At 38.5% G+C, this 25141-nt stretch overlaps 1 protein-coding gene across 1 annotated transcript; it reads left to right on the top strand.

Annotated features, from left to right (window-relative positions):
- The first annotated feature begins 2783 nt into the window (after positions 1 to 2783).
- LOC144980866 (uncharacterized) lies at positions 2784 to 23963 on the top strand. Its single transcript, XM_078928749.1, has 2 exons — positions 2784 to 2918; positions 21482 to 23963. The coding sequence occupies exon 2, from the start codon at positions 21491 to 21493 to the stop codon at positions 23888 to 23890; it is 2400 nt and encodes a 799-aa protein (XP_078784875.1). The 5' UTR covers positions 2784 to 2918; positions 21482 to 21490; the 3' UTR covers positions 23891 to 23963.
- The last annotated feature ends 1178 nt before the right edge of the window (positions 23964 to 25141 follow it).

The raw sequence follows: 25141 nt of genomic DNA, 5'->3' as shown, positions 1-25141 counted from the left end.
TGTCTTGGAATAAGATTACTTGGTTTTGCCCAGGTCCTGGCTGTAGTGCTTGGCCGGGAGGGAAAGTCAAATGCATAGTTATTGTTTTGGGAGATGATAATATTTCCTTGTAAATCATCTCTCTGTTATGTGTTATTATGTTTGTTAATTTGAATATATAATGTAAGCATTTGATTTCATTCCTCTTAGTGGGATCTTGTGCTGGTGTATTGGTGAGACATTTAGGTGATCGCAAACCAAGTACACTGATAGTGTGCCATTGGAACCTACATCAGTTCTTTATTTGAACCACTTCCCTTTGTCTTAGTTTTTTCCTCATGTCCTTTTTTATTGTAAGAATCTTTTCACTATCCAATTTTCTTCCTTTTTAATGGCGCTGATATGACCTAAATGTGTTGCAAGCGCCGTAAAACCCTTAAAAACAAACAAACAATTTTATTTTATGTCACTTGTTGCATCTTTGTATTCTGATCCAAATTCATGAACAGCCACTTGAAATTTTATTCCATAAATATAACACTAACGTCTACTAATACTAAGAGGGGGGTACTTTAATTCCAATAGGTGTGAGATTTTGTCCTCGTCCTGGAGTCCTGTGAATGTAATTCCCTTTAGGTTAGGGGAAAGTTGACCGTCTTGGGCTGGTTATTGATTGGCCGTTTACCGTGATGTCTCCCCCATCGCCCTTTTATCATTTATTCTCTCCATGTTCTTCGTCTGGAACTGGATTGAGACCATTTGCATCCCTGCCTGGAATCACATAGTGGGAGGAAGATAGTTCAATGGCTTTGCCCAGCACTAGACTGAGAAGTGGGCTTGGGATCTTGAAGGAAACGGTGTATATTTTGTTCTCTACATAGGCTTTATAATGATTTACATTTGCAACCATTTGAGTGTATGATGTCAGTCAAATTGTTTCAGACCATGGCCTTTGAAATGGCGAACTTTTCCCCAGGTTCAATTGACCCCCCCCCCCCCCAATCATGGCAATCATGGACAGGGGGAATACTTTCTCCCATCCCACCATCCCCCCCCCCCCTCCCATGTACGTTTTCCAATTCGCTCTTACTTTGTTTTGTTCTGTCCCTGGCCGGAGACCTTGGCTGAGAGGGAAGCTGTCAAATGTATAGTTAATTTTTGGAGATGATGTCTTTTTCCCTTTTGACTTGTAAGTCGACCTTTTTGTTATATAATGTAATATTTGTAAGCATTTGAGTCTATTTGTTTTAGTTGTATACTGTGCTTGTATCTGTATGAGACTTTTAGGTGATCTCAAACTACGTACACAGATTATCCTCTCTTGGAATCTATATCTGTTCCCTTTTTGAAACATTATCCTTTGCCTTATTTTTTATCTCGTGTGCTAATTTAATTTAATTTGTAAAACTAGAATTAGAATCTTTTGACTGGTATCTCATTTTCTTTCTTTCTTCTAGCCCTATAATGACCTCAATGTTTTACAAGCACCATCAAACCTTTAAAAACAAAATATCCGATAAAGAATGTAGATCCCATAATCTTCCTGGGGGCTCCCACCGGTATTGCCTAAACAAAAAGTGTCCCGAGCCCGTAAATAGCTTGAGCAGGTTTAGTGGATATTGCGCTATAAAAAGCTCAATTTATTTTTGGAATTGACGACCAGCATATTTAAAAAAAAATCAACATAAACATCACAGTGGGAAATGAAAAACTAAAAGAGGTCACGACATTCAAATATCTAGGTGTGACACTAAGCAAAGATGGGACTAGCACAATTGAAATTCGAAAGAGAATTGCAATGGCAACATCAGTGATGACTCAATTAACAAATATTTGGAAAAGTAGCATAAAGATTTGGAAAAGTAGCATGAGTCTTAATCTAAAGGTCAAACTGTATAAATCACTGGTGTTATCAACCTTGTTGTATGGATGCGAAGCCTGGACACTTACAATGGATGCACACCGGCGCATAATGGCGTTTGAAAGCAATTGCTATAGAAGACTGCTACGCGTTTCATATACGGAGCATTGCACAAACGAAGACGTCCTGGAAGAAATAGAAGCTCGGGCAGGCCCACAAGAACCTTTTCTCGTGACTGTGAAGCGCAGAAAACTGTCTTGGTTTGGACACCATATTCGACACGATAGCCTGAGCAGGACAGTCCTACAGGGCACAGTCGAAGGCCAGCGAAGAAGAGGGCGCCAAAGGATGATGTGGCTGGACAATATAAAAGAATGGACAGAGAGGTCGGTTCCGGAGCTGCTATATAGGGCTAGAAACAGGCAAGCATGGAGGAAGACAGTAACATCTGCTTCACGCAAGCCCCCCCCCCCCCCCCCCCCCCCCCTCCCCCCCCCCCCGACCATCCGATTAGTTTTACACCAGTTTTTTAGCATCACACTTTTCTTCCCTATATTAAAGCTTCCATTCTGTTGTGAATGAAAGTTATTGTATTCAAGTATCGTAACTTGAATCGTCCATCTGATGTAGTATTGTTCACAACTAGCGTCTGTTCTAGTAACTACCTTGTTGCGAGTCATTCTGTATCCAACCGTCATCCTGTACACATGTATATTATGTTATGTTGTTTAATAAATGTTCTTTACTGTAACAATTTGGTTTGTTGATTATTGGAATAAAACGTCTTATTAATTAATGATCTAAGAACACAACACATTCAACCTTTTCATTTTTAAAACTAATATTGCACACTAAATCTGTATCAATGACGTAAACGGGAATTCCCGTCAAACCGGATATCAACTTTACATTTTAATATTAAATAGCCTAGTTACAATATCACTTTTTAGCAAGAGCATCATAGACGATCATCCATTGCATAAAAAGGACATCAAGTAAACGGAGACAAAAACGAATCATCAATCCAATATATCTAAGTTAACAAGTGGAACATTCAAAATAAGAATATAATATCAAAGTAAGTTGTATAGAGTCTTAAGCTAAATTGCTTTAAAAGTTAATCATACTGATTAAATTATTGTCCGCAACGTGAGATAAATGCAGTCAGAGCCGGGTTAATAATTTGATTGTCAGTCTAGTCTACTGTTTAGCCACAGATTTTATCAGCAATATACCAACTATCCGACCTGATAACCGAACACTAATCGGAATAAGGGGACGTCGTGACGTCACACTTTCCATTCTTCCTGTTCAAGCACCTTGGTAGTTAGTTTGTAACCCATCCTCCACACGGGAGACCTTTCGAAAGTTCTTCGTTCTAGCATTTCTTTCAATTTCTTTTGTCAGGCGTTTATTCATTCAATTCGTCATCATATAGAAGCATTTAAAAACTCTAGAACAAAACTTGATAGATTTGTGAAAGTTTATAAAGTTTCCTAATTTGACCTTTGTTTTGCTTTTCGGCCGCCATTTTGATTTGTGAAGTATTGAAAGGTAGTGCAAAGCAGTCCTATGTTGTTGTTTTTTAAACATTATTAGGGTTAGCTCGAGGTCGGAGGTTTTTTTTTTTCTATTAGGGTTAGTTATAAGTCCTAGTAAAGGTGATAGGGTGTTTCCTATCAGGATTAGTTAAAAGTACTAGGTTGTATTTTTTCTTAGGATTAGTTCAGGGAATATTTGGGTTATTTTGCTTAGCACGAGAAGCTTTCAGAAGGCCTCCCTTCCAGACTAACAAAGAATAGGTTACACATATTGATGAATAATGAGGTGCCATAATAACAGTTACTATAGTCCGTTTTAAAATACATGATTACACATTTCGATATTCTGTTTCTCTCAAAATGAATTATGCGTTTTCACGAATCTTTGCATAAAGTCTTAGGTTTAACTAGACCTAATGAATCCTAAATATGAATATGTCCTTTATGATTTTCACGATCAAACGCTAATTCCTTTGATATTTTGCGGTGCTTTCATTTTTGCCAACCAGAACATTTGAATTTTACTGTTACACACTTAGCATAGCGTTATGAGGACTATTTTAAGTGGCGTCGCAGATTTAAACTTTAACCTTTCCCCTCTGTGGTCCCGATTCATGAATCGAGGTGCAGGCTTGGGACTGGCATCAGCCCATTGGAGATATTACGCTATCTAAAAAAGCGGCATGTTTTTAATCCCGCCCCCTCCGCGCCCCCCCCCCCCCCCTTGGAATGGTGTGAAGGAGTGGCTGCTCGCCCCCCCAGTTCCTAGTGGCTTGCAGCAAACAGCTCACTTTCATCGAACTTTTAAAAATTAAGGTTTCATTTGAAGTTATTCTCACATCTTTTTCGTGAAAGCAACGCTTTTATAGCTAAAAGGCTGCAAAAGACTATTAATATTATGTATGGAGAGATTTCGCAATGATACTAAGGTCTTAGTGTGATGACGAAGGTAAGATGTTATTCTGAGTCTGATGAATCGAAATAATTGACAGTTCTAGGTTGTATTGAAAGATAGGCCTTTATTCCCCCCCCCCCCAGTATTCGTGTTCCATTGCAACACGCAATCCTCACACTTGGGAGCAGCTTCTAATACTAATAGGGATTACTATGATTTGACGATCGACCCAATCTGCAAATTCCGTACCGCACTCGGAGACCGTCGCAAACCCGCCCGGAAGCTTCCTCAGAACTCATCGTTTAACTGGATGCTCTGCGGTTTCGGGCTCGTTATCACAACAGTACATGTTGGACAGGTGGCAAGTCCCCACTGATGTGGTGAGAGTGCTGTTAAGGAGGTTCTCGACCGAAGCCGATTGGCTGCCATCCAATGTCTCCTCTTGCTGGTGGAAAAGCCTGGCAACTTCTCCCCCAGTTTCGAGGAGTCGATGTCCCCGCCCCTCGAGGGATTGCATTTGTCCAAACTGACTTCCATCTCGTATATGCATCTCTGTCCAAAGTCGGGACTTATTTCGGCTCGAAACGGGGGCACCGTCCATTATGCGCTTGAGAGGGGTATCCCCATTCCCTCTCTCTTTGATATCACCACACTTGGCAAAGATGTGCTTGCGGACCTCTTTCAAGCAGCGGATGTAATTTCCTCATTGTCTGACAATTCAATGCAATCCCTAGAGAAATCGCCTATGCAGATGATGTCGATTTTATTGGATCAACACCAGCAAATATAGACATCATACAAAATACCCTCATGAAATATAACCTCCAAGTCAATGCCAATAAAACCGAATTTACAACAATATCGAGGAACAAAGAGGAATGGAAAAGAACAAAGAAAGTCGGCTCACTAATTGGAGACACCGAGGATGTACAAAGAAGAAAACAGCTATCAAACGCCGCACTCAGTAAACTCACCAATGTATGGATTAGAGGTGACAAAATAAAGAGAAAAACCAAACTGAAACTGTACCATGCTCTTGTAAAACCGGTACTTCTGTATAACTGCGGCACTTGGGCGTTGACAAAATCCGAAGAAGAACATCTGGATGCCTTCCATCGCACACAGCTAAGAAGGGTACTGGACATCAAATACCCCAAAAAGATCTCAAATGAATCACTCTATAAGATCACAAAAGAAAGACCAATCTCCCTTGACATTTTACAACAACGATGGCAACTTTTCGGTCACATACTACGCAGGGACAAAAACATACCAGCAAACCAAGCCATGTCGGGATACTTCCAAAAACACGGGAACCTTTTCAGAGGAAGACCGATCACAACACTCCCTGTGATCCTAAACAAAAACCTCACAACACTTGGACAAAGCATTAGTCTCATAACGGCAGGGGACCTTGAAAATCTGAGAACCCTAGCAGAGGACCGGCAATATTGGAGACACCTCACACAGGAAATACTGGAAACAGCCAAGGCGACCCGATCTTTCGGTCGAGACGCGAAAGGCATCTAAGTCAGTAAGTCAAGTATTGTTCATAGCTACTGTCCCCTTTACCTAAGCCTAAACTTTGAATGAATTCAGGTGAGAATGGTAAGACGGGAGTCTAAGACTGGTGTGTCCAAATTGTTGAATAGTTTTGTCTGCACTGAATACCTTTGTCTTGGTTCTACTCTGAACAAGGGGAAAACAGCTCTGGTGTTAAAGTTAAAGAAGAGTTGTCAAAAGCATAATTGACCTGGAAATCACAAGATGGAAAAACAGAAAGTCAGATAGACCATATAATGATCAACAGAAAATGGAAGAGCAGCTTAAACGATGTCAGAGTCAGACGATTGGCAGACATTGGAAGTGACCACCATCTTCTCACAGCCAAAATCTCTACTAAACTGAAGAAAACAAAAATTGCAGAACAGAAGAAGAAACGTTTCAACACAGATAAATTGAAAATCCCAGATATCCAAAACCAGTTCAATATCTCAGTAAGAAACAAATTCAGTGCAATACAAGATATTACAAGCATGACAATTCAAGATTTCAACCATGTCATGCAGGAAAGTGCCACTGAACACTTAGGACACAATGATTCCAATACAGAGAATTGGATATCAGCAAAGTCATGGGAGCTCATTAACCAAAGAAAATCAATCAAACTAAATCTCTTGAATGCTAAATCCCCCCGACTAAAAGAACGGCTATCCAGTGAATACTCATTGAAGGGAAAAGAAGTAAAAAATTCCACAAGGAAAGATAAAAGAGATTTTGCAGAAAAAATATGCAGCTGTAAGACAAGACTCACAAACGCTATACAAAATCACAAAAAATCTCTCGCGAAACAGAAGTTATGGCCACGAGAAACCATTAAAATCTCAAGATGGTAGTGTCATCACAGACAAATAGAAGAAAATTGAAAGATGGAGAGAATATTTCGCAAACCTTCTGAACAGACCAGACCCATCTTCTTACACAGATATCCCAGAAGCAGAAATAGACGTAGAGATTAATCTTGGTCCAATCACTGAGCATGAGGTGCACGAGGCAATACAAAAACAAAAAAATGGCAAGGCCCCAGGTATTGACAAAATCAGTGCGGAAATACTTAAAGCGAACTCGCAAGAAATGTCCAAAATTCTCAGTAAATTGTTCCCAACATTTGGGAAAAGGAAGAAATACCAGAGTTTTGGTAGAAAGGCATCGTCCATGAAATAGCCAAGAAAAGAGGCCTGGGAAATTGTGCTAACTGGCGTGGAATCACACTCATGTCCGTAACGAGCAAAATTTTTAATATAACCCTTCTGAAAAGACTCTCATCTCTCATCGAAAACATTCTTAGAAAAGAGCAATCAGGGTTCAGAAAAGGGAAGTCATGTAGTGACCACATATTTACCCTGAGACAAATCTTGGAGCAAAGCATTGAATGGAACAGCCCCCTCTACACCATTTTTGTCGATTTTGAAAAAGCCTTTGACAGCTTACACAGAGAGTCCCTGTGGAAAATACTCCGCCATTATGGTATACCGATGAAGATGGTAAACTTAATAAAAGCAATGTACAGCAACTACCAATGCCAAGTGATCTGTGGAAACAATTAAACAGACAGCGTTAATGTAACAACTGGTGTAAAAAAAAGGCTGCTCTCCCCGCTTCTGTTTATCCTGGCTCTAGACTGGCTCATGAAAAATACAATTGATGGTAAGAAGAGAGGCATTCGCTGGACACTGACATCATTTCGGGAAGATGTAGACTACGCAGATGATATCGCGTTAGTTTCCAGTACACACAGAGACGCCTCAGAGAAACTAAACGTACTACACAAGAGCGCCTCTAAAATTGGACTGAAAATAGATTTCGATAAGACTGTGCACATTAGGGTGAATCCAAAACATGACAGTCAAATTAGGATATGTGAACATATGATTGAAGAGGTAATAGAGTTCTCCTACCTTGGATCCAAAATAACAGACGACGGAAATGCAGAACACGATATCAAGCACAAAATTCAAAAGGCAAATCAGGTTTTCGGCATGCTGAAAAACATTTGGAAATCAAAGCAAATTATGAGAAAGACAAAGCTAAAAATATACGAAAGCAATGTTTTAAATGTACTGCTTTATGGAAGTGAAAGCTGGAAAATGAAATCCTCCTTAACACAGAAACTAGAAGCCTTTCAGAACAAATGTCTAAAAAGAATTTTTAATTTATTTTGCCCCACAAAAATAAAAACAGTGGATTTATTAAAGAAAGCTGACTGTATTTGTATTGAAAGCCAAATAAAAAGTAGAAGATGGCGTTGACTGGGTCATGTGGCCAGAATGGAAAAAGGGTCACTTCCCTAGACAGCAGATGGGAAGAGAAAGAGGGGAAGACCCAAAGAAACCTGCGAAGGACCATGGAGAAAGAATTAAAGGAATCAGGCCTGTCCTGGAATACAGCTACCGCAAAAGCAGCCGATCGCAAAAAAATGAAGATGTCTGGTGGATGCCCTATGTGCCTCAAGGCCCGAAGAGGATTAAAGGAGATCTTATTGGCTTACCAGCCAGCGGCCTCGATGAGAAAACCATCCGCCATTAAGACTTGGACTGGGAATTGCGTCACTATATAAAACAATCGCTGATCGGCCGTTCATGAAATCTAAGAAAATAACTTCCTATTCGCTCGTTTAACTCAAAATTATTCAAAACGATGTCTCTAAAATATATAAATGTGACTTGTTAAGGTTTTCTTCGCGGTCAAAACCACACGACATTCTATTAATGATTACGTCCTAGGCAAAAAGGAATAATGACAGGTCGACCGAGAGTTGAACTCGTCAAACGACAAACATCAATGCGAAGTGTAGAGAGAGTCAAGCTCTTGTTTGTCTTGTCCAGTTTCTATATAGAGAAAAAGATAAATAGTATAGCCTCGTGTGTGAGTGGTTGCGTATCATAGTCATGTTTTTAAATTGTTTCCGTTGTTTATGTGTGTAGTGATGACTCTCTCACAGTCACTGCATCATCACAGCAAAGAGACGCTAACTTTAAATTTGGCTCATAGGAATTTCAGACACCACTCGTAGGAATTTCAATGCCGATAGTCGGTGATCCACTGGTACCCCGCCCCCTTACCCCCCCCCCCCCCGCTCCCCGGGGGAGGACATTTTGAGTCATATACCATTGGAAAGCTTATAAAATTTTCAATCAAATCCCGGTTGTCTCCTCATCAAAAAGTGACCACATAAGAAAACTATGGCCCTTTGGAGGATTTTTTTGTTGGAAAATGAGTTATTTCCCCTGATTGTCCAAAATAAAATAAAAAATACAGTATACATCAAACGTGTAAATTTAGATGCCATTGATTGAGACTGACATTTTGATTTTTCATGATGTATTTCGTGGCAAAACAATAATTCTTATGGAAGTTAATGACCTTTTAAAACAGTGAAACGGTTAAAAGATGTGAAATTTTTATACACAATTACAAGAGAACAGTATGTTCTTAAGTATCGGTTGTTATTTTTATATAAAGGACGCACATTCTTATTTTAGAACGTTTATATTGTATTGTATGATCAATAATATAATTTCATGCAATAAAAGTACTAAGTATTATATCATCTCCCTTAATGTTCAACAATCCCAGAGCTATTTTGCAGTTACTGTGTTTGAATACAGTGATTTAGTTTAATAAGTACATTGCAACATATCGTACTGAACATATAATATCATTTAAATATAATTTGAGTTGCATCTTTTAACTCTCAAACGTTCCACTGTTTTGAGCAAAAATTGTGGATGGAGGGGGTGCAGGTACATTAGGATACCCTGAACTCACTCACTGTGCGCTAATGCTGGCATGTTATATATCAATTTGCTCGTCAGATGTTTTAGTTTCACATTCTTAAAGTTTTTTATAATTTCAAGGCACTTTCCTGGACACAAATATGATTTATGTGTCAAGGTAGGGTCTCAAATTTTCAAGTAAAAACTGCATTTTCTGCAAATGCCAAGAAGGAAAAAAATAACTGTTCAAAATTATGATCAAAACAAGTTTATTTTCTAAAAATACATCATGTCTTACAACTTTTATGCAAAACTCAAGTATGTAATGCATAAATTGAGCATCTGGTGGGGTCTCAAATGTATCCACACATTTACTCAAACAAGGGGCATAATCCAATAATTTTTACATGTTCACAAAAATGTCTCTAAATTGCTTATGTTAGCATTTCTTTGGCATATTTTGGACATCTCTTGGTCAACAGACCTAAACACATGATACAAGAAGACATTTCAACATTGTGAAAAGGTTTTGGGGTAATAATTCCATTACAAAAGTAAAATTATATAATTATTTTAAAATTCACTTGTGTGTCACTTGTTTAGTGCAAAGACTGAACTATACACTTCAAAAAAATACACAAGTTCCTTCTTACTGATACAATTGATAATACATGGATAAATATAATAAAGGACTTCAGTATACATATATATTTATTTATATATGTAATGTATTCGCAGAGAGCGAATAGTATTTTTTTTTCCGCAAAGAGCGAAAACGAATGATCATTCGCAGAGTGCGAAAATATTTTAATTTCACAGTAACAGTACCTTAACAAAATAAAATAAAAATATACAGACAATTTAACATTTAAAAAACAAAGAGCATTTTAAAATACAATAATAAATCAAATAATTTACTCAAGAACTGTATGATACCACAACATACATTTTCTATCCGGCTGTAAACAAAACCATTTTTTACAATATAAACACCTATGTCTAGTTTTCTGTACTTTCCCCCTATCTAAGCATAACCTACAATCACCCCTTGAATTTGAAGAAGCATCTGGTAAAATTGGATGGATTAACTTAATTTCTTCATCTATATATTATCACTATTCCTGCTTTTTGCTTTAGATTTACTTTTACATTTACAATTACAATTTGTATTTAAAGCAAGTGGTGGACCCTCTAGATCATCTATCCCGCCTAACTGCCTGGCTAACTCCAGAGTAAAATCTAACTGATTATACTGTTTTGGTCTCTGTAATTCTTCAATATCACTATGCCTAGCTCTATATTCTTTGAACAGAATATAACTATTAACCCTAGCAATGTCAATAAAATGAAAAAATAACTTTTCCACCACTTGTGTGTTTTTCTAAGGCTATTATATTTCCCAATAAGTTGATCAGACAAATCTACCCCATTCATATTCTTATTGTAATCTTTAACTAATTCAGGCTGTGCAACATCTAATTTTCTGAAAACCCCATTATCTTTACTCCTACGTTGTACTACTGCCTCCTTATTTGCATCATGTATTGTAGATATAAATGAAACTGTCTTATTATCTTTCCACTGTAAAGCTAAAATATCACCATCCCTATGCCATCTAAACTCCCCCCTCTTAACCCTCTTTTCCCATTCTCTAACGTTCTTTAGACTAACTGGAAATCCTTTTCGATTAACTATTATTGTCCCACAAGCTCTCACATTCTTCAAAACCAAATCTTTAAAAAGTTGAACACTAGTATAAAAATTATCCACATATAAATGATATCCTTGATTGAACAAGCCAACAAGCAACTGCATAACCACATTATAAGCTAAACCATTTGTTGTATTACCCCCTACCTTACCCAAATAAACATCAAAATTGTGTGTATACCCTGTCTTTGAATCTGCTAAAACCCACAATTTCATTCCCCACTTTGTTGGCTTGTCCTTCATATACATTCTAAAGCTATACCTTCCCTTATTTTTAACCATCCTCTCATCTATTGAAATATTCTGATAAGGTTGAAACAATTTCATACATTTTCTACGAATATAATCCATCATAAATCTAGCTTTACATAATTTATCATCTCTATTTTCTGTTCTAAAATTACTTATTTTTAAAAAACTCATAAGACATTTATAACGCCAAATTGACAAAAACCGACGCGCCCACAAACCATTCAACAATGTCTCCTCACACCAATATAAAGTAACACGCTCCACTTTCACACAACTCATGTACATCAACAAACCAATAAATCTATACATTTCATCCACATTCACAGGTTCATCCTTCCACCTCTTATACAACGTCGGTTTCGAATCCGCACACATACTCGCATAATCATTCGTCCACTCACAAAACAAAGACAACAGTTCTTGAGTAAAAAACAAACGAAAAAAATCTAAAGGCGTTAAAAATTTTCGGTGATCTAAGCGAGTCACCGTATCAGGCAGGCGTGGACCAGGGACTCGCTCAGGGAGAAAAGGTGGCACTTTGTTCTCGGGACCACCATCCACACATAGTTTCTTCGGCTGTGATGGGCCAGGGATTTCATCATGATCCGAACGCCTGAAGAAAATAATAATAACAAGAATTAAAATAAAAAGAAGTACTTTGAAAACAAAGGAAATGAAAAATAATTCTGAAAGGAGAAAGCAATTAATTACACATATAAATATAAAATATCAAAATATTTTATCACTCTCCCTTTTTTACATCACACACTAGTTCTGGAATAATATTTCTTGACATAGAGTTGAGTAGAGTAAAAATACTATAAATAATCTTCCTGTAGACCCAAAACTGAATATATAACATAATATCAACAATAATACATCAGAAAACACAAAACAGTCAATATGAATATAAATGCTCTATAAGAACAACTAAATATCAGGTCAGTTCTCACCTTTTTCTTTGACAAGCAGAACTAGTTGTGGCAGTGGCAGTGTCAGTATCATCAGTAGGAGTAGGAGTAGGGACTTGTGCATGTCTCCCAGTTTCATTACCACAGTCACAGTCCTCACACGGAATCCGAATCTCGCTAGAAGAAAGAAAAAAGAACAATATTTTATTATGCAAACTGTCGACACATCAAATCAAGACATACAAATCATTTCTATATCTCATTCAAGTGGCCGAACTAACTGTCTTCTGACCTCCATGTTTGTTTACATTTTCAACACACAACACTTCACTCGTCCTAGTCAAACTCAAGCACTTCATAAATACATTTATAAACCAAAAAAAAAAAACTTTTTGTACTATATTAATGAAATAGATAATAAAGTTGAATAAAATATACATATCATGGGCATTATGTGATCGTTTGATGTTACTTTGAGAAGATATCTGAAAAAATACTTACTCGTCGTTCTCACTGTCAGATCCCATATTTGGCGAGTACGGCAGGTCGAATTCTTGAGACCATTCGGACTCAATTTCATCATCATCCTCGTCATCACTTACATCCACGTTGAAGAGGATGTCATAAATTTCAGACTCTTTGAGATTTGCCATGGTGCAAAAAGTTTAAATAATATAAATTTGATAAATTGTGAGTTGGAGTTGTAGAAAGATTTCCCGAAACAAAATGGCGGATCGAAGGTAACGGATGGAGTCGTTAGCAACCTAGCTTTCGTATCTCTCGTTATTTCGTAACATTTTTTTACATTTTTAACATAATTGTGATGAATTATTAAATGAAAATCATTATTTTATAATAAAATAATAGTTTCAACACATAATCTGGCGATTTTTTACCGCAAAATGGGATTATGAAAAAGGGGGCGTTGTCACGATCACCGGTGATCGTGGTTTCTATTTGTGGAACGTTTGAGAGTTAAGTTAAAGTTATGTTCTTTTACGTTTACTAATCTTCGTCACTTGTGTTGTCAGAGCTCGAATTGCATTCAGAATATGCACTTTCATCTTCACTGAGATCACAACTTTCACTCTCACTTGAATTTGAAATATGTGATTCAGAAGTAAGAATGTCTGTCAGCTCTATGAGAAACATTTTCTCACCCCAATCGATGGACATTGTATTGTTGCAACGCTTCCAACCATGAAATTCAACTGGTGGTAATTTGGGGAATTGTTGCAAAGCTCTTTTCCAAATTCGAACTTAATAATTTACTCGTTTTAAATGCGTCCAGTGATTGCTGACACGGAGGCATCATGCTTAAGTCGGCACTGCTTTTGTGAGATATAACATTGTTTTTTGTATGGAACTTTGAACAAACTCGTTGTATAGTAATTCATTGATGCTTTCATGCTCTGAGTTGTAGATCTTACACACAAACTTTTCAAGCTGGCATTTAACTTCAATCTGTGAGATTTTCGTGTTCACCAATATCCTTCATGGCAGTCTGTGATTCTGGATCATTACATAACGTTTTTAACTGCCTAATTTTGCCTTTGTTCAGAAACGCACTAGTTGAATCACAACCTTTTAGGGCATGAAATCCAAGTAAAGATGGAATTATATCTACATTGACACTCTGGGTAACATCATTTATTACGACAAAACGTCTCTTGTCACCAACACCAGTATCAAATACTATTTCCAATGGAGATAATGCATCAGCAAAATGAAGCAAGAGGAGAAAGATATCTCTATCAGTGGACCTCACAATAACTTTTGATGCAAAGTCATTTACTTTAGAAAAGTTTGCATGTAAAACAATTCGAGTGTCTGCTTCTTCCTGGGTTGATTGTAAGTGGTAAATCGGGAGTTGGTCAGTTATTTTACCATCCTCGGTAGTGAGTAGAGTGACCTCCTCTTCACAGACCACATACACCTTTCTTCCAACTAACAGTTCCGCATATTCATTGGTGCACCACTCGTTGAAAATGAACTTGTTTTCATTATTGCACAAAAAACTTGTCCATTCACGGGGTACTTTTGCTGACCTGCCTTTCAAAGTAATTGTATCAGATGTGCCACATCGACTACTTTCTGTGCATTTGATGGAATTTTCTTTGTAAGAAATTGCCAAGCTCCATTGGTAATACAGAAACACACATCCTGGCCGATGGAGTTGATTTTTCGTTCACTTGACAACTGTTTTGGAATGATATCATCAGAACTGTTTATATAATCGTTTGATGGAGGCCATTGCATTGAAGGAGCTTGTTTGTGTGCATCAATCACTATTCGATCCAAAAACAATGCAACATCTTTGATTTTGTTGTCCATTGATGAGGAGCATTCGTAAGCATATGATACAGTCTCAGGAGTTGATAAGCTATCACAGTATATTATTTCAGTTTGATTGCCAGATGTGCTGACAAACTTAATGCGATCTCCGAACCAATTTTGGATTTTGAATTTCAATTTTTGAGTTTTATAGTCAGGATTATATGTTTCTGGAAAGTTATCTTCCACGGATTTCAATTATCTTCCTTTGAGCATAGACATTATTTCCACACATAGATTATTAATTATCTGGTTTTCGATGTAGTTTTTTAAGTATTCAAAAGCCTTATCGTGACACTTTTCATATCAATATCATCTTGGTTATTGACTTTCAACAAGGTTTCGGTCGTATTTAGGCTTTTCGACATTCATCATGATATTGGGCTTCTTTAGTTGTAGTGGTAGTGATGATGATGTGGTGGTGGTGGTTGTAGTAGTAAGTGTAATGGTGATGATTAAGTCAATTTCAGTAATTTTTTCAATCATATATTCATCATTATTTCTTGCTGTTGCTTCTTTTATACTTTTTCCGCTGCCACTGTCTGACATTTAACAAGTTTTGCAAGTTGATTAACACCTTTTCTTTTACGCACGATCCATTTTTCAGTTTTTTTTTCACAAAACATACATTCATTTGGGAATAATACCATTTCTCCATTCGGACTTCCTTTCTGACAGAAACACAATCACCGTCTTTATCTTCAACTTTCCTTTTACAAGAAACTTTTGTGCTGATAAAACGCTGGTAGCATTGTCTATGGAAGCCGTGGGTGTCATAGATTGGGAGCTCACCGAACTTGTGCTCACACTCAACACTTTTGAGTTCAATGATGTATTTTTCCATCAGATCTCAGGTGTTGCGATGGGCACCAAGATGGGTCCCTCATATGCTAACCTCTTCATGGGCTACCTTGAGGAAACTCTTCCGTCAGTCCAGTGGACCTGCACCTGAGCTGTTCAAAAGGTACAATGACGACTGTTTTGGCATTACGTCATTGACCCACAGCCAGTTGAAAGGGTTCATCCTAGCCATGGACTCCTTCTACCCGTCCATAGAGTACACTTATGAGATTTCAACCTCTGAGGTGAACTTTTTGGACACCAAGGCTGTATTGACCAGCACGGGAGTACGGACCACTGTACACTACAAGGAAACGGACAGTCACAGCTACCTGCTCAATTGGTCATCCCATCCGGTGAAGTGCAAAGACTCCATCCCATTCAGTCAGATACTCCGCTTGCGGAGACTCTGTCTGGAAGATGATGATGCGCTTCAACGTGATCGCATGCTCGATTTTTTAGGGCACGGGAATATCCCTAAAGGGTTTTGCTTAAGGCTGTCCGGAAAGCCAGCCTCGTGTCGAGAGAAGCAGCAATGAGGCCTCGCAATGCCAGGAAGCAGGAGACATATCGTCCCATTTTAGTCCTCACGCATCACCCCCATGCCGATCAGGTTAGGAACATCCTAATGCAGAATTATGGGATCCTCCAGGCGGGCAAAGACACCCACAGAGTTTTCTCAGCACCCCCGTTGGTAGCATATCGACGGGATCGTAACCTGAGGGATCTCCTTGTCAGAAGCCGCCTGGAACCCATACCCAGGGATGGGCCTAAAGCCAGATCGTGTATGCGACCCCAATGCAAGACTTGTGGGCACCTGTGGGAGAACGACAGAGTCAGTTTTCCAGACAAGATTTGGGACATCAGGCAGCCGTTTACGTGCACTGACCGTAATCTAGTCTATGCGATTACGTGCTCCCTGTGAGAGATTGCTTACGTTGGTGAGACCGGAAAGAGGCTGGGTGACAGATTCGTGCAGCACTTGCGTGACATATCGAACTGTGCAGACACAGCAGTGGCCAGACACTTCGATCTGCCGGACCACTGCGATGTACAGTGTGTGTGTGTGTGTGTGTGTGTGTGTGTGTGTGTGTGTGTGTGTGTGTGTGTGTGTGCTTAGTTTTTGCCATTCGGACACTTCCGCCCGTCGACGTAGAGAGACTCACCTGATCAAGTCGTTGGGAACGCTGACTCTACGCGGACTCAACACCAGGATTGACCACCACTAACCTCCACTTCGTATCCCGCTGTGCAACAACCTCTTAATCAATACTATCTTTGAGCCTTTTAGATGTCAACGTCACCCATGTTCATAACCACTGTTGCTCTTACTGCTGCCACTACAGCTACTGCTACTACTACTACTACTACTACTACTACTACTACTACTACTACTACTACTACTACTACTACTACTACTACTACTACTACTACTACTACTACTACTACTACTACTACTACTACTACTACTACTACTACTATACTACTACTACTACTACTACTACTACTACTACTACTACTACTACTACTACTACTACTACTACTACTACTACTACTACTACTACTACTACTACTACTACTACTACTACTACTACTACTACTACACTACTACTACTACTACTACTACTACTACTACTACTACTATTATTATTATTATTACTACTACTACTAGTACTACTACTACTACTACTACTACTACTACTACTACTACTACTACTACTACTACTACTACTACTACGACTACTACTACTTCTACCACCACCACTACTGCTACTACTTCTACTACTACTACTACTACTACTACTACTACTACTACCACTACTACTACTACTACTACTACTACTACTACTACTACTACTACTACTACTACTACTACCACATACTACTACTACTACTACTACTACTACTACTACTACTACTACTACTACTACTACTACTACTACTACTACTACTACTACTACTACTACTACTACTACTACTACTACTACTATCTACTGATTATCTACCAATTCATAGTCATCTACCTTCCTAGGTTCGACAAATGGATGATGCCAAGTCTGCAAAGATAGATCATCATCAAGCCCTACTGCAACCTCCTCGTGGTGTCGAACGGTAACAGGTCAAGCTGGCCAACTGCAGAGGGCGACAAGAATAGGCAATGGCAAACCATTCTTGTAACTTTGCCGAGTTAACTGCATGAATAAGTCCAAAAAGTTAAACGGTGACAGCGTAAAGGGGAGCATGTTTTCACGGAAGACTGCTGCCTCGCTCGGTTGGGAGCGTGATGTTCGTCAGGTCACACCGAACCGTCAGCCAATTACTAGGCGAAATAAATTTCACAAATGTGACAAAACCAAAATTGGGACATGGAATGTCAGGACCTGTGCCCAAAAAGGAAAACTAAACAACATTCTAAAAGAAATGAAACGGCTCCAAATAAATATTCTTGGCCTGGCAGAGATGAGATGGAAAGAGCAGGGAACCATGTCAAAACAAGAAAACAACACGACATATAAGATCATATGGAGTGGTGGAACCTCTTTCCAAAAAGGAGTAGGGATGATCTTAGACCAAAAATCAACCAAATTTTACAAAGGGCACGTAGCAATCTCAGACAGAGTTTTGCTGGTTAAGCTAAGAGGACCTGTAGTTGACACCAATATTATTCAAGTTTATGCACCAACAGAAGAGGCGACAGATGCAGATATGACAGAGTTTTACCATTCACTAGACAAAGCAAAACGAATGTGTAAATCACAAGAAGTCCTTATGGTAATGGGGGACCTAAATGCTAAGATTGGCAGAGGCAGAGATGGTGACATAATCGGACCACATGGACTCGGAGACAGAAATGAACGAGGAAACATCTGGGCAGATTGGTGTAGAACAAATAAATTAATGATTTCAAACACCTGGTTTCAACAACACCCAAGAAGAACCTGGACATGGCAATCACCAGGGGACAGAGCAAGGAACCAGATAGACTTTATAGCAGTATCATCAAGATTCAGAAATGGCATATTAAATTGCAAAACCTATCCAGGCGCCGATGTAGACAGTGACCATGTCCCAGTTGTTTGTACAGTAAGGATAAAGTTTAAAGCTATTCAGAGAACAGCTGGTAGAATAAAGAGGGATTACAGGTTATGCAAAGACAATGGCATACAAACAAAAATGAGAGAAGAATTTGAAAATGCACTCATGATACAAAGCCAAAGTGAACCTGATAACGAAAAATGTGAAAAACAATTTGATATATTCCAAAAGTGTGTCAAAGCAACTGCAGAAAAGCATTTACCAATAGCTCAAATAAACAGCAAAAAGGAATGGATGACAAATGAAATTCTAAACCTATTTGAAGAAAGACGAAAATGCAACAGAGGGTCTGCAGAATACCAAACATTGAACAACCACATTAAATCCAAATGCATCGAGGCACACGAGAACTATCTAGACTGGAAATGCTGCGAAATCGAAAAAGAATACAAACCCAACCCCCAACAAGCTCACCAAAGAATAAAAGAACTATCAGGGAAAAGGAAAAGCAAAGCAGCAGGAAGTTGTATCCAAAACAAACAAGGGGAACTGCTATTTGAAGAACAACATATAGAAAGCCGATGGGTAGAATACATAGGCGAACTGTACAATGATCCAAATAGAAATGAACCACCACTGAAATTCAAAGAACCATTAAGCGGACCAAACATCACCAAAAGTGAAATTGAACATGCCATGGAACGAATGAGGGATGGTAAAGCAACAGGCCCTGATGAAATATCTGTAGAGGTATTAAAAAGCCTAGGAGATCTAGCAATTGATGAACTTCACATATTATTCAACAATATATACAATACTGGGAAAATTCCAGAAGATCTCTGTAACTCTATTTTCATAGCAATACCAAAGAAAGCAGGTGCAGTCAGATGCGAAAATTTTAGAACTATAAGTTTAATAAGCCACATCAACAAAATACTGTTGCGTATAATTATCAACAGGCTAAGGAATAAGATTAACCCCGAAATCGCAGAAGAACAATATGGATTCCAACCTGACAGAGGGACAAGGAACGCAATATACCTCCTCCGTGTTTTAAGTGAAAGAGCTATACAGGTTCAGACCCCACTATACCTCTGTTTTGTCGACTACAAAAAAGCTTTTGATAGAGTACGCCACGAAGAAATACTAAAACAACTGCACTCCATTGGCGCTGATGAGAAAGACCTCAGACTCATGCAAACATTATACTACACCCAGCAGGCATCTATCAAAATCGGAAACTCTACAGGAAATTCCATTCCTATTAAGAAAGGAGTCCGTCAAGGGTGTGTTGCCTCACCAGATCTGTTTAATCTATACCAAGAAACAATCATGAGGGGCATAAATAATATGGAGGGAATAAAAGTAGGAGGTCACAACATAAATAATATAAGATACGCAGACGATACGGTACTCATTGCAACATCAGAAATCCAACTTCAAAAGATTGTTGACAAAGTGGTAGTAGATAGTGAAGCCAAGGGAATGGAAGTGAATATCACCAAAACGGAATGCATGGTAATACAGAAAAACCCCGAAAACAACAACACCTGCAATATAACGATTCACGGCGAGCAACTTACCAACGTAGAAAGTTTTAAATACCTAGGTTCAATAGTGACAACAGATGGAAGATGTAACCGAGACATACGAGCAAGAATAACTCAAGCCAAACAGGCCTTCATGGACCTGGGAAACATTTTGAAAAACAAACAGATGTCGTTCGGGATTAGATTCCGAGTCTTGAAGTGCTACGTGTGGCCAATCTTGTTATACGGATGCGAAAGCTGGACTACAAATGCAGAAACACAAAAGAACATTGAAGCTTTTGAAATGTGGTGCTTGAGAAGGATGCAGAGAATATCGTATACTGCACACAAAACGAACGAAGAAGTGCTAAAACAAACATACCAACAAAGGAAACTAATGCCCTTAATAGTGGATCGACAACTATCCTTTTTCGGACACATAGTAAGGAAAGATAAGAATGAATACCTGGCAAGTTGTGGAAAAATACCTGGTAAACGCGCCCGGGGAGACAAAGAAAAACACTCATAGACCAACTGAAGGGCTTCACCAACCTAACAATCCAAGAGCTGTTTGAAAAAGCAAGAGACAGGGAGGAATGGAGAGAGATAATTCATGCAGTATCCGAAGCCTGGACCAGGCATGGAACCTAGAAGAAGAAGAAGACCTTCCTAGCTATTTCTCATTGTGTCCACTCATCCACTTATTTATCCATTAATATACATATAGACCCAGCTATCACCCGGCCGTTTACTCGCCCACTCTCAACCTCCTCCCCCCCCCCTCTCTCTCTCTCTCTCTCTCTCTCTCTCTCTCTCTCTCTCTCTCTCTCTCTCAATCCCCCTCTCTACCGGTCCGCCTCACCCCCACCTCCGTTGTTTTCTTCTGTTTCTTTGTTTTGAACATAACGCTGGCTACGGCCTGACACTGAAATCCAAAAGTACTGGCATTTTGACGTCATTATTTGTTTTTTGCACCGCCTAGTGAGATGTCGTTAGTAGAGCTCATGGAAACAAGTTATTTCATTGGTTGAACTATTGAATACAACTCACGATTTGTTTTCTTTTGTGGCAAAAGACTGGCATTTTGACGTCATTTTTGGTCAGTTTCAGGCTATAACTTTACGAAGGCCACGAATTGACTCGGGGATATGTGACCTGGGTAATTAGGTCATTCATCTTGTCTAAACCGCAAAATATTAGATTATTATTATTACAAGATTATTACTTGCTCTGTGAAGTAAAACCTACACTACAGAGGTGATTCATGACTAAAAAATTAAAAGATTTTATTACATTTACATGCCTATCTTCGCTTAGGTCATCAAGATGAACAGATTTAGATCAAGAACCTCAAGTGCAAGGTACAGTGTAGATCGATCGTCGCACAGTCACAGGTCTGGCCCTGAACATGTTTTCGAGTTCAATGACAGACTTTTGAATGAGGATTTGGAAAAAGTTGTCCAGGCAATGAATAAAAATTCATCGTCAAATACAGTGATACACATTCTCCAATCTATATTTATGGAATTGCCAAAATCTTGGACCGTTACACAATGGATATCTCGGTGGGTAGATAGCAGAGGTCTTGATCTGCTAAATTGTGCTATCGTCAACGATAAACCAAACATTGTTCAGTATCTTCTAAAAGAGGCGAAGCTATTCCCAGAAGCTTATTTCCCAAAGTTAAATCCTTACGCGCACGTCGCCGCAACAGTTGGCTCTGTGCGGTGCTTGGAGACTTTATTGAGTTTCCGACCAGATGATTATTTTGAAGGGTCTCATCCGTCTCACAGGGTTAAGCTCCCGCACGACGTTTTGAAACGGCTCGGGCTTAGTTGCTCAAATGGAATGGCTGATCGAAAATTAAATAAAATTGTGCAAAATGTAAAAGGAGCACACAAAATCGCTGAAAGAGCTACGGTGAAATCAAATGCGGGATCGATTTTTGAGTTTGAAGAGGAGATTAAAAAGTTTGAGGCTTCTTTGCAACGCTGCGGCCGCCAACAGAAAAAACGATTCATTTATCCAAACGCTTTTTCAGAACAGTCTAAAAGGATAAGTAAAACCCAACAAGTCGGTGGAAAAATGCCAGAAGGACAAAAGGTGGAGCTTCCCATTCCAAGAAAAAAACCGTTAAAGAGATCAAGAGTGACAGTATATATGGATGTTTTTAAAGATGGCCGTCTAGATAGAGCTAAAGATTCATGTTTTGCAGATGAACCTAGTACAAGTATGTGCAACAGAAGGTGTCCACCCATTTTAACCTCTACTGAGAATAACTGTACTAAATTGCAAATAGATCATTCTGTTAAGCACTCTTTCGATTTTGATTCACAAAGAAAAACGAGCGAAAAATCACAGGATTCTCATTCTTTTCAAGAACAGTCAAGCATATCGTCACATTCAAAACAATTGAGGAGAACAACAGAGATAGGAATACCTAAATTTAAAAAGTACAAGGAATTCTTACCTACCTTTGAACACAGACATTCACATGCAGAAGTTTACGTAGGGAAAACTCCTCTGATTTTGGCGGCCGAACAGAACCAGCATGATTGTGTTCATTTTCTCCTAAAAAAATATCATCTTCATAAAATAAATTCTCTTCAGCAAAAGGGTGATTTGTGTCTTGCTGTAATTGCGCGAATTCCTGAAGTCATAGCCGTCATCTTGCAAAGATCCGTATCGATAACAGAGTATCAAAATGCTGTCATGTTGGCCATCAGAGAACTTTACCCCGACAGTCTAAACATTTTATTGACGCTTGGCGCTAAGCACAGACGCGAAGCATTTGGAGGAGTGAATCTCTTTCATATTCTCTACTCTCAAAGTTTACAAATTCATTACGGGTACGAAATTTTGCCCGAAATGACGCGAGTTATTATCAGCAGCCAAGAAGACGTGAATTCCAGACAAATTCATTCGACATATCCCTTATACACTCTCATTCAAAGCGCGTTTAATGTCAATATGGGACGCCATAGCTTATATTTTCTTAAATGTTTAGAAATACTGCTACAAGCCAAAGCTAACCCACATTTCGATGAAACGAAACAACGAGGCAAAGTAATCGCAAACAAACGTTCTACATCAGTTGGGAGATTACCGTACACCTCAGCGATTCAATGCGTTCTCTTAAATGCCAATACATCATTTGAACACTTTGAGGTTCGTTACTGGTCTCAGATAATTATGCAACGATTCATCGAGTCGATTGAGCTTCATGACAAATCACCCCGCCGCGTTAACAACGATGTTCTATTTTTATACCTAAGCTACGTAAGAAAGCTTGGCCTCAACCAACGAGTCTTGCGAGCTCTTCTTCGAATTGGTGCAAATCCCGACCACGTGAAAGACGGTCAATACGCTTTAAACGTTTACTTTGAAGAGATGCTTCGGTTCCTGACCAAATTCAAGGTTAAAAAAATGGGGCTCTTATCTACAGAAAACACGCTACATTCGTTGCTTTATTTATGCAGGGCAATGAGCCCTCATTGCCTACAACAGTCTGTCGTCCACTTTTTGGACAACCATCTTCTCGTCACACCCTTACAAGCGTTGGAGCTCACTAGGATATTTTGTTACCACGCCAATAAAATGATAATGTCTCCAAGAACGTTGACACACATTACTTCACATGCTATCTGGTTAGCGTGCAACAGAAATGCGGAAGGAGTCAGAGCGCTTCCCGTTCCGGAAGACGTTATTCAAATGATATTGCCTTGATTTTGTGAATAAGAATGTTTTCATCTTCGAAGTTTCATCCACATAAAAATTTCAATTAAAACTTTGATTTCGAGCCACATTCTTTTTGTCAAATAATTATCCTTTTTATTTTTATATCATCTTGTTATAACTACAGGCCTGCAACATTAATAGCAAAGCAACTCATTTATTTATTTGTTCATTAATTAATTCATTACTTCATCGCTCGTCTCTTATTTAATATATATATATATATATATATATATATATATATATATATATATATATATATATATATATATATTATCAACGATTCCATTCATCAATTTATTTATTTGGGTGTTTTGTTTTAATGTATGCATTGCAGGGTGCACGTTTGGTATTTTATTTGTTTGTTTTTGTTTTTTTTTTTTAAATTATTGTAGGTCTTATCCACTAGTACATTATCAGCCATTGTCTGTGGCCAGATAATCGAATTCACCGAAAGCAGACCTGCCTTTGGATTCGGAAAAAAATTCCTAGTTTTCAGGGATTATTATTATTATTATTATTATTATTATTATTATTATTATTATTATTATTATTATTATTATTATTATTATTATTATTATTATTATTATTATTATTATTACTATTATTATTTTATACAGCACCAGTATCCACAAATAATGCTCAGAGATGCTTTACAGTAGTTTTTATTTTTATTTTGGTATCACACAAGTTCATTCGACTACAAAATTTCCACAACAGTGACACACAATATTTTGTTCGAAGTTCACATATAATGACGATAAGCAGAATGAAAAAGATTAGTTTTTAAATGCCGTTTGAAGACTGGTAGCCGGTAGACTTCACATTGTCGGGGTAGAATGGTAAAGAATTCCATACGATTAGAGCTGAAAATGCAAAACACCGCTCAGCAACCTTTGTTCTTGGGATGTCTTTCTCCATTAGAGAAGAACTGGTGGATCGCAGAGATCAAGTTGGTTTATATTCCCCGACAAGGCATTCAATATCAATATATTGTGATGTATGTTGAAGGCAATTGTAAGCAAAACATGCGATTTTGTATATTATTCTTTTTTTTCTAGTGTAGTGACTGAAGGAGTGGTGTTATACGGTCCCCCCCCCCCCCCCCCCCCCAGGATTTGTCCTTATATCTATACGACCAGGTTCGTTTTGCATCAACTGTAGTCTATTCAGCGGTGTTTTTGATTGGCCGCACAGAAATAGTTACAATAATCCAAGCGGCTGGTAACAAGGGCATGGATA

The sequence above is a fragment of the Berghia stephanieae genome, chromosome 10 (assembly GCF_034508935.2).
Source record: "Berghia stephanieae isolate SIO BIC M18660-M18661 chromosome 10, UCSD_Bste_1.3, whole genome shotgun sequence".
NCBI classification, from domain to species: domain Eukaryota; kingdom Metazoa; phylum Mollusca; class Gastropoda; order Nudibranchia; family Aeolidiidae; genus Berghia; species Berghia stephanieae.
Note: the sequence above shows the minus strand (reverse complement) of the source record. Positions and strands in the feature narration are given on the sequence as shown.

Excerpts from the sequence above, each read along its gene's own strand:
- LOC144980866 (XM_078928749.1), top strand. The coding sequence starts at position 21,491 with ATGAACAGATTTAGATCAAGAACCTCAAGTGCAAGGTACAGTGTAGAT.